Here is a 14,739-nt window from a genome sequence, read left to right on the forward strand (position 1 = left end):
TTTGTTGTGTGATAAAAGAGTATCAGCGAGAATGAAAGGAAAGGTGTTCAAGACGGGGGTGAGACCAGTGATGTTGTTCGGCTTAGAGACAGTAGCACTGAAGAAAAGACAGGAGGCAGAGCTACAGGTAGCAGAGCTTAAGATGTTGAGGTTCTCTTTGGGAGTGACGAGGATGGACAGGATCAGGAATGAGGACATCAGAGGGACAGCTCATGTTACATGTTTCGGAGATAAAGTCAGAGAGGCCAGATTCAGGTGGTTTGGACATGTTCAGAGGAGAGACTTTGAATATATCTGTACAAGGATGCTGAGGTTGGAGCTGCGAGGCAGGAGGTCTAGAGGAAGACCAAAGAGGAGATTTATGGATGTAGTGAGGGAGGACATGAAGTTAGTTGGTGTGAGAGAAGAGGATGCAGAGGATAGAGTTAGATGGAGGCACATGATTCGCTGTGGCAACTCCTGAAAGGGAACAGCCGAAAGGAAAAGAAGACTCTATATATTATATGGAAAAATAAAAGCTACAAAAGCTACATTCAGCATGTTATTGCTGAATGTAGCATTAACATGCTACATGTTAAGTCTATGTTAAGTCAATACATAGAAATAAAGAGCATATAACATCAAATTTTAAACTAAGGTTATTAGAGCAGCTGTCATTATGAGCCAAATATCATAATTTTGAGGATAAAAAGCAGAAAGTATGACATAAAAGTCAATGTATAAGCTATGAAGTTAGAATGTTAAAATTAAACATCAAACTAATGATGCAGTTGAATGTTTTATTAATAATGACTTAAAATTTCATTCCTCAAGTATGAGGGAAAAAGTCATAATTTTTAGATTAGACATTTTTCTAGTCACTGGCATCACTTTGGTTTATCAAAAAAATAAATATGTATTCGTTTTTATTTCCTGTTTTTTAGCTCCATGAGTAAAGCTGAGAATGAAAAAGAAACACCCTGTAGGAACGGTCACCAGGTGACTCAGCGAGAACCCGCCCCCTGCTAATAGGCTTTAATTGGGACGGAAACAGGCGTGAGAACAGAACACAAAGGGACCAGAGGCCGGACACTTTCAGTCAGTCTAACAGAGAAAAGACATGCTGCAAGTGAATGAGACGCACCTGGAGCTCGCGCTGGCCGAGTACAGCTTCGAGCGGTGGTTCGATGAGACCGGAGCCATACGGTGGATGCAGGCCAACTGGTGAGTGAACTCTTTGATACCGAAATGGACCTTTGTTTGACTTCTCTGCTTCCCCGGAAATGGCAAAACTGGGGCAGTGCGTTCCGAATATCATTGAAAGAAGTTATTTTCAATTTACGCTCTTCTAGAGAAACTTCTGTACTAAGTAAAACAGGTTTGAAAGCGGTTTTCGGAATGGATGTGGTCCCCTCTATGGATCGACACAGATCTTACCTGGTTTGATCGATACTAGAGCTACAATGTGAGGCGAGCGCGTCAGGAAGCAGTGATGCTGTGTAAAAATCGAAACCACAGCTGTTTCTGCTGAAATAAACTTAGTATTGATCCTCTATTCTTGCCGAACGGAGCTGGTGGTTTTACTTTGTCATAATATAAACTTAACTCCGTGTGTGAGGCATGTTTCCTACACAGAAGTAGGAAAGGTAAAATCTCCTGATTTCTAAAGAGGATTTGACGACTGTTTTTCTCCGTATAGTGTCATAGATTTAGGGCAAACTGATAACACTAGCGTTTTTTACGGAGGCTGCAGGCCAATCTCGGGTAGGTTACACCTGCCTATGTGTGGTATGTACTTCAGATCCAGTCATTCAGGTATGAAAGTTTCAACCTGAGTCTCACAGGAAATATTTCACCTGCTAATGAACAGGAAGGGAAAAGTCTTCAATATGTTTTCAAGCCTTTACAGGTTTCACTTCGTAATGAGAACAAGGTCACAACAACCTAAAAGAGAAATGAGTGAGAATCTCTGATTGAGTCTGTAAACACTGTTCAGGTTTTCAGTCACACCTATGAACCAAATGTAGTTTCAGCTTGTAGCAAAGTGACAGGTGGTGACGTTCACCTGAGGGTTTATAAAAGTTCAGCTCTTCTCCCCAAAAATCAAACATTTGTTAGTTTCGGTATGAATGGAAACTATTAATTTAGTGATTATCAGGTTACTAACGAGGATCAGTTAGAAAAAAAAAGTTTGAAACTCAGAAGTGAATAAAACAAAAAAGAAATAAAACTTAAATTATTTATGGACTAAAACTAAAGCCAAACAAAGTAAAGGCAAGTAGAGACGATCTGGAGGGTTTAGCTGAATATTTATTAGTGATCTTATTCCACTGAGCTATACAGAGACTGTCTGAGGCCGGTCTCATCTGCAGCTTCTGTTTGTCCTGCAGGAGCAAATCGTTCGTCTTCAGCGCTCTGTACGCCACCCTGGTCTTTGGAGGTCAGCACTACATGAAGCCTCGGCCCAGAATGAACCTCCGCAGGCCACTCGTTCTCTGGTCGCTCAGCCTCGCTCTCTTCAGGTAACTCTCACCTTCACACAACCAACTCTGTGTGGGTCTGTGTTTGTAAATTGTGACCAATCATGCAGCACAAGTGCAGAATCTCCTTTTTACAATTTCAGACTGTACTCTTGTCGTGCAGTACTTGTAGCTTGTAGGTCAGTAGCAGTTTCACATAAACAAAATTTGAAACCTTCATTTGTACGTTAGGACTCTGAAGGTCCTGATAAAGTATTGTTCTGCTGCTTTGTTTGATTTCACGTCTGAGTGAAATGACTATGGGTTTTACTCAATGTAGTTCCTCTAGTCACTGGCATCACTTTGGTTATGTAGCACCATCTCCATGGTAACCTTGAATCTATCAGGCTGGCAGCAGTAACTACAGCTCAGGTGTGTTTACTCACCTGTCTAAGGACAAAGCATGTCAGTCAAAAGAGATGAGTGTTTGTGAGAATCTGAAACCTGAACCTGCTCTGAAAACCCTCAGTACTGGACTGATGTCTGTCTCTCTTGTGGGAGACACAGACTGTGTCTTTGTTTGAGCATGTAATTTGTTGCTGAATGTGAACTGATCTTCACTCTGTTGGTTAAGTGACTGAAGTTTGGTCTACTTCTGAATTGGTGCTAAACCAGCACAGGAAGCTGCTCATTTATAGGAACATGTAAAATACAATTCTGGTCTGGCTCGTCTTACACAGGAAAGAAGAAAAAAAAAATTATCAGTGTTCTCCGTGCAGTCACATGATGCAATTTCCTGCTCTGTTGTTTCATGGAATTTTCTCCTATGATTTTGTTCTTCAGTATCATCGGTGCTGTTCGGACCGGTTCCTACATGCTCCACATCCTAAGCAGCAGTGGCTTCAGACACTCCATCTGTGATCAGAGCTTCTACAATGGACCTGTCAGCAAGTTCTGGGCTTATGCCTTCGTCTTAAGTAAAGCTCCAGAGCTCGGTTAGTTCACTCTCACACACCTTCTGTTTGTCATTATTAGGGGTTTAGAGGCTGGACCTGTGAGAACCATGGGCCACTTCAAAGTGGTCACTGCCTCTAATGTCACATTTTACAAAGGAAACTTGGAGCTAGAACTGAGTTTAGTGTTGATCGTTCCACTTTTTAAAAACAAAACTTTTCTTGTGACGTGAAGGGTTCTGAATTCACTTTTGTCACATCCATTATACTATGAGCAGTACCAACAGTCCCATACAGACGTTTCTGGGACCATATAAGATTCCAAAAGTTGGGTCTCTGGGTTGAATCATGTGCAGATGTCTGATTGTCCTGTTGCACTGACATGTGGACATGTTTGGCGTGGTGTTTCAGGGGACACAGCGTTCATCGTGCTCAGGAAGCAGAAGCTGCTCTTCCTACACTGGTACCACCACATCACCGTACTGCTGTACTCCTGGTTCTCCTACAAAGACATGGTGGCCGGCGGTGGCTGGTTTATGACCATGAACTACGCCGTGCACGCACTCATGTATAGCTACTACGCAGCACGCGCAGCCGGACTGCGCGTGCCGCGGCCCTTCGCCGTGCTCATCACCAGCGCTCAGATCGCTCAGATGGTCATGGGGTTGACTGTAACGGGGCTGGTGTACCGCTGGCTGCAGCACGGAGACTGCCCCTCCCGCATCGACAACATCACCTGGGCCGCGCTCATGTACCTCAGCTACCTGCTGCTCTTCTCAAACTTCTTCTACCAGACGTACCTGCGCCGCCACAAGACCGAGTAGATCAGGTCAGGACCGTGACTTACCGCCGTGACTCCCGCTGCAAAGTATTCAGTGTTTGTATCTCCACAATCTCCGTCATGATGAAAGACCTTCTGAATCCTCGGAGCCTCATCGTGCCGTTATGGTTCCTTAAAGAACCGGACTCCAAACTGCAGCTGTTGAGGTTACAAACCTTTAAGGTCTCGTAGATTTTCACTTTAATCTAGTTAGAACCACAGAACATTTGGTAACCATTCTTTAATTCACTCATTAACCAGCCTGTAAGTTCATCTTCTTTGCGCTACAGTTGGGTCTTAACATGTGAAATGAAATCACAAACTCCTAAAGAAAATCAGTCTTTCAGTTTTTAACTGCAACCAGCAGCTTCAGCAGAATCCAGCATCATTAAGATTCCAACTGCTGGGTTGGTCTGGAACATTCCACCCCCCCTTCACATACCAACCAGCCACTCCCAGCCTCCCTCTTCACTGGTTCAACTGGTTTCACTTAGTCACTGTCAGTGAGTAATCAGGTGCACCGTACTCGGGTTGACCCCAGTACCACATCCACAGGTGGTTTGATCCTAAAAACATGTCCATTCACGGGTTTAAAAACTTGATTCTTTTCTTAAATGACAGGAAACTGGATATTTTTTGTGTTCTGGAAACATGTTGGTCCCGTCACCTTTTTAATGTACAATTTCCAATTGTTCATTAGTTACATGAGAAAATAAGACTTTATTTAACAGTAACTTTTTTTTCTGGTTCCTGGTCAAAACTAAGTTACAGCACAGTAATAAAACTTGAGTAAATCTCCACAGTGAACATAAAAAGAAAAAAATGAAGCAAGGTGGTTTCAGCCTCAAATGAACACTGTTCTAATTTAACCAGAATGGTCCTGGATGATGAGACTTAGTGATTTGAGCTAGTCTGTCCTCTCAGTCAATCTAAAATAAAGGTTTCCAACTCCTCTGCTTCAGTCAAATTTACTCTGTACTTTTATGTGCAGTACAAACTGAGTGTCAGAACTCAGGAGGACTATCTCATCAGGTTTTTTTTTAAATTTTATTTAAATTGCAGTGTACAGTCACATTTCCTTCCTGAAAACAACTTTCTTTACATTAAATAACTTAAAGTTCCTCTCAGTCACTTTGTTTTACGGTGCTGGAGACTGACAAGTGACATTCAGGGCTTTAATGCTTAATAGATTTTACTGTGAAGAACCACCAGTTCTTTTGTAATTCAGTAGTTCTGATCCCACATTTAAAACTGAAAATCCCAAAAATCCCATTTCGTCATTTAAAATAAAAGCATCTAATCACATTGGATCAAAAATTTTACCTTCATTGATTAGTTTTTTCTTTTGTCAAACTAATAATCCAGTGCAGAGTTGAAGTTTACCATGAGTCAAACGTATGTGACCCAGTCTTTAGTCTGTTTCAGAGGGTTTTCCATTGCTGCTGCTCACCCTACAAACATTTCTGTATTATCACCCTAGAAATCCTTCACCTGGGTTTCATTGACACATTTGATGTATGTTGGCCACTGGAAAGTCTCCAGAGTTTTAAATGCAAATGTTAAGTCACATTTAAACTACGCAAAGCACCTGGTGAATATTTGTGGTTTTCTACTTGTGGTGTTGGTGCTTTGCATCAGAAATTCAGAACATGTTGTTCCTCACAAACCAGTTTGTGTGACATGAATATTTCTGTCTGAGTTTAGAGAAATGATGATGGGATTTTCTATATGAACACACTTGGTTTTTTTAATTCCTGTAATAGGTTAATGAAAAACAGATCTTAATCATAAACATGTATTTATTAAATCTATAATAAAGATGGTTTAGATTTGTACAATGTATGTTTGGTTTGTTGTTCCAAGCTGGGTTTTCAAAAAAGGTACATGGCACAGTTGGTACAGTAATTAACTGCAGATTCAGAGGCTTTGCATGATGCAGGTATAAAATCTTGAACATCAAAGGTACATGTTTTAAGTTCACTGTATAAAGAGGCTCTTACTGTAAACCTTTGCTTGCAAATACAACATGTATAATCCACCTTAAATTAGAAACATTGACCTTTCTGTGAAAATTATCCCCCCCAAAGTCATTTAAAGTAACATTTCATCTACAGACCTGAGAAGTTAAAGTGAACTCGCATTGAGAACAGAGTAAGTTAACAGCATTTGTTCTACGGTAAAAGAAATCAAAATTTAGACTTGTCCAATGTAAATAAAGTCTAGCTAGTTATATTTTTTTTCTCCTTTTGCCAGTTCCTACTTTTGTTCAGTGCACCTCCATGGTGATACCTAGCAACAAGCAGACATACACTAAATGTTAGGGTTGTTTCTGCTGCATCTCCTTCCAACTTTTCCACAGCAACAGATCGCGACTCTTCCCCAGAGTAACAAGGAATCGAGGCAACCTAAATCCGTTGAACTGGCCAACGCCATCGTTCCGGCCCATTGCCAGCAACATGGTGATGTTACCTAGAAACCAGCAACAGCACCGCAGTGTCAGTCAACAAGCAACTAAGCTGCAACTAAAAACAGACTGTAACGGATGTGTGTTTACCTGTCTGATAAGATGTCAGCTCCTTCCCACTCAGGCTGTTAATGATGTTGTTAACGGCGATGGCCGCGTGCAGTCCGGCGTGGTATGCCATCTTGGGCTCCCTAACATTAGTGCAGTCACCCACAGCGTAGATGTTGCTGAAACCGTCAATCTGCAGGTGCTGGTTGACCCTCAAAGCTCCATTATCAGTCATGCAGCCAGCTGCTAACAAAAAGACATTTGATGACGGATGAGAAAGTAACAGTGACTCACATTTGTTACCTTGTTGTTTTGTTACTCTGATCTGAAGAAAATCAAGACATGTTCAAAGTGTCAACTCTGACTCACTTTTAGGGTTCGATGGAGGATACTGCATTTAACAGATTAAGAATTGTTCCACATGTTCTTAATGAAAATTTTCTGCATATATCTGAAATGTTCAGGCTTTCATTAAAAGCACAAAGCTGCACAACAAACTTAAAATATCAATAGTAAAAGTACATTCTGCAGAAAAGAGAATAACTGATGTGTAAACATTCATGCATCATAATGCAACATCAGGTGAAGGTGGAGCTGATTTTAACCACTTTATGTCCTGACTTCTTCTTTATCCACAATAATAAATCAACATTTATTATCATTATTCATTAGGTTCTGGTTTGAAGCGATGGTGTGGGAGGGAAGCTCACAGAGGGCGGATGCGTAGGCTGCAGAGTTGACCCTGAGCCCAGTGCAGGAGATGATCAGATCAGTTGTCAGAGTTTCTCCTTTATCTGTGGTGACCTCAGTGTTCTTCCTGGTGACATTCAGCTGCAGCTCAGACAGATTGGACACCTTCTGACCTAAAGACACAAACTGGGTCAGGAGCTGTGGGAGCCAAAAAAAAAACTGGACCTGTGTACAGTTTTAGAACAGGTACCCAGGAGCAGCTCCACTCCTTTCTCTAGCAGAACCTCTTTGGCCTGCTGTCGAACGCAGGGCAGCAGCTCTGGGTCGGCCAGTCCGACTTTGGAGTGAATGAGAACTACCTGCACACAAGTGAAATATGAAAAGTTGAAATGTGTTACTGTGGATTCTCTAAACTGCAACCAAAGACATCTGTGATTCTTAAAGGTCTACATCTCTTTGAGTTTCACTAATATTTAAAGTATGAATCAGGAGTTTTCAGAGAAACACAGATGAGTCGGGACAGAGTGTTTTTGTGCATCAACGAAACCTGGTTACTGGAAATCCCTGTATGCATGCAGCAGAAAAGTAACAGAATTTCTCCTCCACCTCTGACTCATTTTGTAAGCCTGGCTTGCAGATTTTAACTGTACAGTGAGAGAATACACTCTTATTTCTGTCTCTTTGCTGTGATTGTGTCTCTGCAGAGTGACAGCTGCAGGGGGAGACAGACACACCGTTGATAACTGTCTGAAAGCACCTTGATTACACTTCTATGAGCCACTTTGTGGTGGTTTAATTTTCAATTTGACTTTAAAAACAAGGCAGCATTGGTCCTCTCTTTCATTGAGCGTTTCACTGCTCTGTCTGCAGCCTTTAGTTAGACACACACACACACGCTGTTGGAGGAAGCTGATTAAAAACGTGATTACTATATATATCTGCATATGCCTTACCCTGATTTTGCAAAACAGCTTTGCCTTTTAAAAAAGTCAATACATCACTTTCCTGAGAAAGACGACCGTAACCTGCTTACTTACAGCCACGTAAATGCACTGACTGTTACAGGCTAATCGTAGTCTGTTAACTCAGTTGTCACTGGACTGATAAAGATGATTGGTTTTAATCTTAAGGAATAAGGACGATCTTACCCTGTACTAGGTGTCTACAGGAGGAGAAAAAATATGTCACCACTTAAAAATATCAGCACCCTTGCAATTGTGTCAGAAAATGCTGAAAATTGTTGCAGTTGCAAATGTTTTGGTATTCACATTTATTTATTTTTTTGTTTGCATTGGAACAACACTAAAAAACAGAAGTAAATTTAAATCTGATACAATTCCACACAGAACCCAAAAATGCACTGGAAAAAATTATTGGTACCCTTAACTTAATATTTGGTAGCACCCCCTTTGGAACACAACGATATCAATTGGCTCCTGTAACCATTAATGAGTTTCTTACACCTCTCTACTGGAATTTTGGACCACTCTTCTTTGCAAACTGCTCCATGTCATTCATATTTGACAGATGCCTTCTCCCAACTGCTGTTTTGAGATCTCTTAATAGGTGTTCTATTGGATTCAGATCTGGACTCATTGCTGGGCATTTCAGAACTCTCCAGCACTTTGTAACCACTTCTGAGCATTTTTTTGTGTTTTGCATCATTGTCCTGCTGAAAGACCCATGACTTTATCCACCATTCAACAATCGTTCGTTTTAATTTTTCATTAATTTTGCTCCACCGTCCACATCCAGGGAGGTTAGCTACAGTGCCATGGGCTGTAAACCTCTTAATGATATTGTGCACAGTGGACACAGGAACATTAAGATCTTTGGAGATGGACCCATAGCTCTGAGATTATTCATGTATTTCCACAAATCCACAGACACCTCTTTCTTTTCTCCATGCTAAGTGTGACACACAAAACATCTTTTCTCCATTTTAACTGGTTGCAAGTGTGATTACTATATTGCTCACACCTTTTACTTGCCACAGGTGAGTCTAAATATAAATTGCAGGAGCATCACATGCTTGAAAAGCAATTTCTTCTTACAGTTTTCAAAAAAGGTGCTAATAATTTTCTGTGTGAATATTTCAACAAGTTTGACTTTTATTCTGTTTGTTTTGTGTTGTTCCAGTGCAAACAAAAACAATAAGCATGTGAATGCCAAAACATTTGCAAAGTAGCACAATTTTCTGAGAGATGGGTTGCATTTTCTGACAAAATTGCAAGGGTGCTGATATTTTTGGCCATGACTGTACTTTTACACCAAGTCATTTTTTTCACTTTTATCTAAACCAGTAAAAAAGATCAGAGTTTTAACAGTATTGGATAGTGACACTGGGACCTGATCATAGTTCAGTTTGTCGTCACCTTCTTGTCTGGGTACTCCGTCTTGATCTCTGCAGCCATCTCCACCCCTGTCGACCCCCCTCCAACCACCAGCACTGAGTCTGCAGCCTGCACCTGAACACACACAAATACTGGTCTCACTAGAGTTGTGAGGACACGCTTTTTACTGCGTGTGTACAGTGTATGAGTACACAGAAGCAGAGAAGACAGACGTACACACCCACTTCTCTGGAAACCTAAGTGTTTCTACCTTTTTGATAAAGTCCTCATATGCCTCAACAGCGGTCTGATACGAGGCGACTGCATTGTACTTCCCAGGGAATGGTCCATCTGTTCCGGTACAGAGGATGAGGTGGGTGTACTGGATTTCCTGCAGCATGAAAAGGTACAAACTGTTTATTTTTCCATTGAGAACAGAGTAGAATAAAAGTGTTTCATGTCATAGCACAATAGGGGTAAGACAAATTTGTAGGTACTCTGACCAACAATACTGCACTATGAGATAAAAATAATAAAATAATAAAACACACAACATTAAATATAAATAAAATAGCCACATTGTCTCCCATCTGTCCCAGTACAGAGGATGAACTGGGAGTACTGTATTTCCTGCAGCACAAAGGTACAAACTGTTTACTTTTGCTTTGAGGACTTATGATGAACTGTACAGAGACTGTAATACAATACTTTTACTTCTAGTCTTTCAGGTCCATCTTACTCATAAGTATTTTTACTTAAGTAACATTTTGACTTCACAATTTTTCCTTGTAAAAGAGTATTTTTGAGTAAGCAGTGACCTGCTCCTCCTCCTCACCCTCCCCCCCTGCAGGACGACAGTCTGTCTCTCTATGTCGACTCGTTCCACTCTACCCTGAACAAAACTGTCTGCAAATGTCTCTGCATATGGAATGAAGGTCCTCTGAGCAAAGCCTGCAGATGAGAAACAGACTCAAAGTTTGTTATTATTACATTGCTGACTTCTAGACGCTGTTACATCAGTCACCAGGATAGAGATCACGGCAGTAATAGTCCAAAGAAATACAGAATTATTATAATAACAACAACAGCAGATCGGTACCATTAAATTAAAAGGAGGAAAACAACATATAGATATTTATAAGCCTATATAGAAAAAAGTAAAATATTAAAAGTGCTTATGTATATTAATGAATGTCACTGAATTGTATCAATAAACCATAAGTTTCTCCTACAATAAATAAATAAACTCAAAATCAATACTGACAACAAAAAGATAATAAAAAAAAAAGACAAAACCATTAGGATAAAGTGTAAATTTAAAAACATAATTTGCATGTAATAAAATTCCCATAAAAGTAAAATCACAAGTAAAAAAAAAGAAAAAAAAAGGGAACAATGACATTTTTAATTCAATGATAGTAAGACCTGAGAAAAGAAAACACAAAACAATAAAATAAATGTTAAAATGGACAAATAATAAAAGCAGGAGTGACCTGGCTGCACAGAGGCTCGGAGTGCAGCCACGTTGTGGTGAAAAGCATCTCTCATGTCGATCAGGGTGAAGCTGAGTCCTTGAGATTTCAGATGTTGAGCAGCTGCAATGCCCCCAAACCCTCCACCCACTACTACCACATGGACCCCCTCCACCTGGGACACCTGGCCCCCCATCACTGTGGGCACACAGATCACACCTTGTTTACACTGAAAGGAACTGGAAGAAGAGCTTCTACAAGGCTTTTAAAGTATTTTAAATAATAATTAGAAAATGAAAAAAACTTGGAAAAAACTTTTTATGCAGGACTTTTCACAGAATATTTTTTATAGCTTGATATTATAATACACCACTTTTTTAAATGTAACAACTCTTTAAACCAAACATTTTACTAGAGATACAGTATTTTTAACAGGTTGATATTATAATATTTTTATTATAGTACCTTTACTAATTTTAAGTACTTTTAATGAATTAGCACTTGAATCTCTAATTATTTCACTAAAATATATTTTCAGCGACATGCAATTGAAACGGTACATAACAAAAACAAAAGTTTTAACAACCAATTATGCGTAATTGCCTTAACAAATTAAGGACTTACACGGAAGCAGTGTGTCTGTCTGGACAACGCGAGTTACTGTGAAGTTCGGCAAAAAAGAAAAAAAAAAGAAAATGAAAAACTAACGTTAGCCAACAACTTCTGTCCAGTATTTTACATGGTTTACGGTTTGAATTAAGAAGTACGCCGAAAAATGTATTAAATTGATTTTCTTTTATGTAACTTTTAGATGTACAGCTAAATCTTACTGTGTTACTTTATTAGCAAATATATCTTAAAAAATTAATTATTCTTCACCCAGCATTTTTGCCCAGTAACTTACATAACGTTACGATGAATTCTGGAGTGAGCTGCACACGGAGCCTACGTTGGGCCAAACATAGGTATTTAACTAGTAGGAAGGATTAGCTATTTGATACACAATTTGTGTATATTTTGTGCTATCACAGGATCTGACTAGTAGCTGGTTAACAGTTACTGTGGTATTGAAAAACTCTTAAAACCTGATTATTCAGATTAGTTGTAAAGTTGTAATGTAATTACGTGATAATTAAAAATAGCTACGAGAGTGTCGGTTTGTTCTATGAGTTCTTTACACGAACAAAATGCTGACTCACCTTTTGCAGGTACAAGAATTGCACTGTTAGAGGTTGGGCTGTCTTAAGTATTCACTCTGTCGTGACTCAGAGATTCTGATTCTTCTTCTGCTTCTTCTTGTACTTCTTTTTCTACCATTTTGACAGCTGACATCCTAAATGCTGCACTGCTGCCACCCTCTGGATTTTCTCTGTTTCTACACTAGTTCCACTGAGCTGCGTCTCCTGTGTTGACCACCTGACTTCACGACACCCTTTAACTTTTTACCTCTGTATGATGTGTCTCTCAGCTCAAATTCACATGCTCCATTCTTTCAAATACCTGACACCCCTCACAAAGCCCAGACTATCTTTTTACTATTTATCTTTACTTATTATCTTCCATTTCTTCCCCAGCACTCTGAGGTAGAAAGTATAAGGATTTAAAGTGGTACTTCAATTTGTATAGGAGTAGTTTTTATTTAATTTCATAAGAATTTATTTCCAGTCTTGACAATTAAATAAACATTTCTCACGCAGCAGTAGCTCAATTATTAGGGTCGTCCACAGACCACAGGGTCAGTGGTTCGATCACCGCTCCCGGCTATATGTCGAGGTGCCCTTGGGCAAGATACTAAACTCCAAGTTGCTCCTGGTGGGTCAGGTGAGCACCTTGCATGGCAGCCACCGCCATCGGTGTGTGAGTGTGTGTGTGTGAATGGGTGAATGGGAGTCGACATTGTAAAGCGCTTTGGATAAAAGCGCTATATATGTTACCATTTATCATTTACCATTTATGCATATCATTGCATCTTCGTATATTTACCATAAGTATTCTACTTAATGTCCTCTTAAACGAGACCGAAAGGGACCTGGCTTAAGCCAACGTTTATTTATAACCCTACCCCTTTTTAATCACCTGGACTTATATCGTTCTATTATTCATCTTTATATCCCAGATAAAGAAGACAATAAATAAAATAGTAAATGGTCTGCACTTATATAGCGCTTTTCTTCTTTCAGTTTCTTTCTTACTGCAGTCAGTCTGCTGCACAGCACCCAAATCCCCCCAAGGTGGTTTGAGGGTTTTTGATAAAAGACATCTAATGATAATTCTTACAGCTGTAAAATTAAAATTTGATTAGTGTGAGTTTTACAGGCATTTCCCCAAACCTTTACACAACAGCTGACGTATGGAACAATAACTGAACAACATAAAGCTTTGTCATGTAGAAGATCTTTAACTTTATATAAAAATGCAGCTGTGTTTTGATTTCACTGAATTTGTGTCCAACTCATCTTTTTATCACTGATAATGCCCAAAAACTTTGTATCATTTACTCCTTCAATTTCAATACCATCTGTTTCTATTTTCATATTTTTGTTCATCATTCTGTAGATAAGTATCATAAATTTTGGTTCAAGGATTTTTTTTTAAATATCAAAACACAATTAAATATATTTATTTCTCTTTTCACTTCATTAAGCACACTAAAAATGTTTTCCTAAAAAAATAAATGTGTATCATCTGCAAATAAAATTAAACACTTTTGATACTACACGAAGATCGTTCCTATAAAAATTAAATAACTTTTGTTCAAGACGTTTGTAAACAAGTACTCACGCTTTTGTTTGACTACTGAGTGGACGTACGTGTGCAACCTGTGGCGTTTTTGTGGACATACCGGAAGACAGCAACCTGTATCTGCAACGCCCTCTGCCGGAACCACTTCACGCGGCACCATCATTTAATTGGACTGAGCATCGTCAAGACACAATAGGGAAATGAGACCGGAAAATCCCATTTGAAGGTGCTTAGGGGAAAAGATCAGCGACAGTTTAAATTTTCACTTCATAAATAATTAAACTTTACAATGCCTGTCCGTTGCTTGCAGATACAGCCATACTATTTGGTTTTGACATTGACATGTGGTTTCACTGCCACTAGTATGAGTATTACAGGCAGGAGGGAATAAGAGGATGTAAAAATGTATCTTCAGGTCCCACAATTCTCTATTGTTTCTCTGAAGTTAACAAATTAGTAGATGCACATTTATTAAAAAAAATAACTGTGCTTTTGGTGTTTATTATAAAGTGGTCACTGACACGTCATTTACTCCAATCCAGTTTGTTATTCAGATCTCGTCCAAAAAAAACAGATAGGGTTACACGTTAAGATTTCACATGTAGGGAAGTGGAACAATGAAGTAGTGATTGTAAATACTTCAGTAGTAGAAATTCTTTAAAGTTGTAACTATGTAACTTATACAAAAAATATTGTTGATTAAGTTTCTTCTTAATCTCATCAGCACAGTCTTTTTAAAAACCATGAATGAGGTTTGTTTTGTTCCTTGTGTGATGCAC

The 14,739-nt window shown here is 39.3% G+C and overlaps 2 protein-coding genes across 3 annotated transcripts; one reads left to right on the forward strand and one right to left on the reverse strand.

The window, feature by feature from the left end:
- Positions 1-1,032: 1,032 nt before the first annotated feature.
- LOC137130651 (very long chain fatty acid elongase 6-like) lies at positions 1,033-6,049 on the forward strand. Its single transcript, XM_067511063.1, has 4 exons — positions 1,033-1,203; positions 2,370-2,501; positions 3,282-3,433; positions 3,803-6,049. The coding sequence occupies exons 1-4, from the start codon at positions 1,100-1,102 to the stop codon at positions 4,213-4,215; spliced, it is 801 nt and encodes a 266-aa protein (XP_067367164.1). The 5' UTR covers positions 1,033-1,099; the 3' UTR covers positions 4,216-6,049.
- aifm2 (apoptosis inducing factor mitochondria associated 2) lies at positions 5,993-12,750 on the reverse strand. 2 transcript variants are annotated; one of them, XM_067511043.1, is made up of 9 exons: positions 12,418-12,750; positions 11,240-11,416; positions 10,582-10,697; positions 10,018-10,137; positions 9,789-9,881; positions 7,664-7,772; positions 7,434-7,586; positions 6,766-6,969; positions 5,993-6,680 (listed from the first exon to the last, which is right to left on the reverse strand). In XM_067511043.1, exons 2-9 carry the CDS (start codon positions 11,412-11,414, stop codon positions 6,529-6,531), a joined length of 1,122 nt encoding a protein of 373 aa, XP_067367144.1. In that variant the 5' UTR covers positions 11,415-11,416; positions 12,418-12,750; the 3' UTR covers positions 5,993-6,528. The 2 variants fall into 2 exon arrangements, with proteins under 2 accessions (XP_067367144.1, XP_067367152.1); XM_067511051.1 differs by having other exon boundaries at positions 6,766-6,966; positions 11,240-12,741.
- Between the last annotated feature and the right edge of the window lie 1,989 nt (positions 12,751-14,739).

Source organism: Channa argus, chromosome 1, assembly GCF_033026475.1.
Source record: "Channa argus isolate prfri chromosome 1, Channa argus male v1.0, whole genome shotgun sequence".
NCBI classification, from domain to species: Eukaryota; Metazoa; Chordata; class Actinopteri; order Anabantiformes; family Channidae; genus Channa; species Channa argus.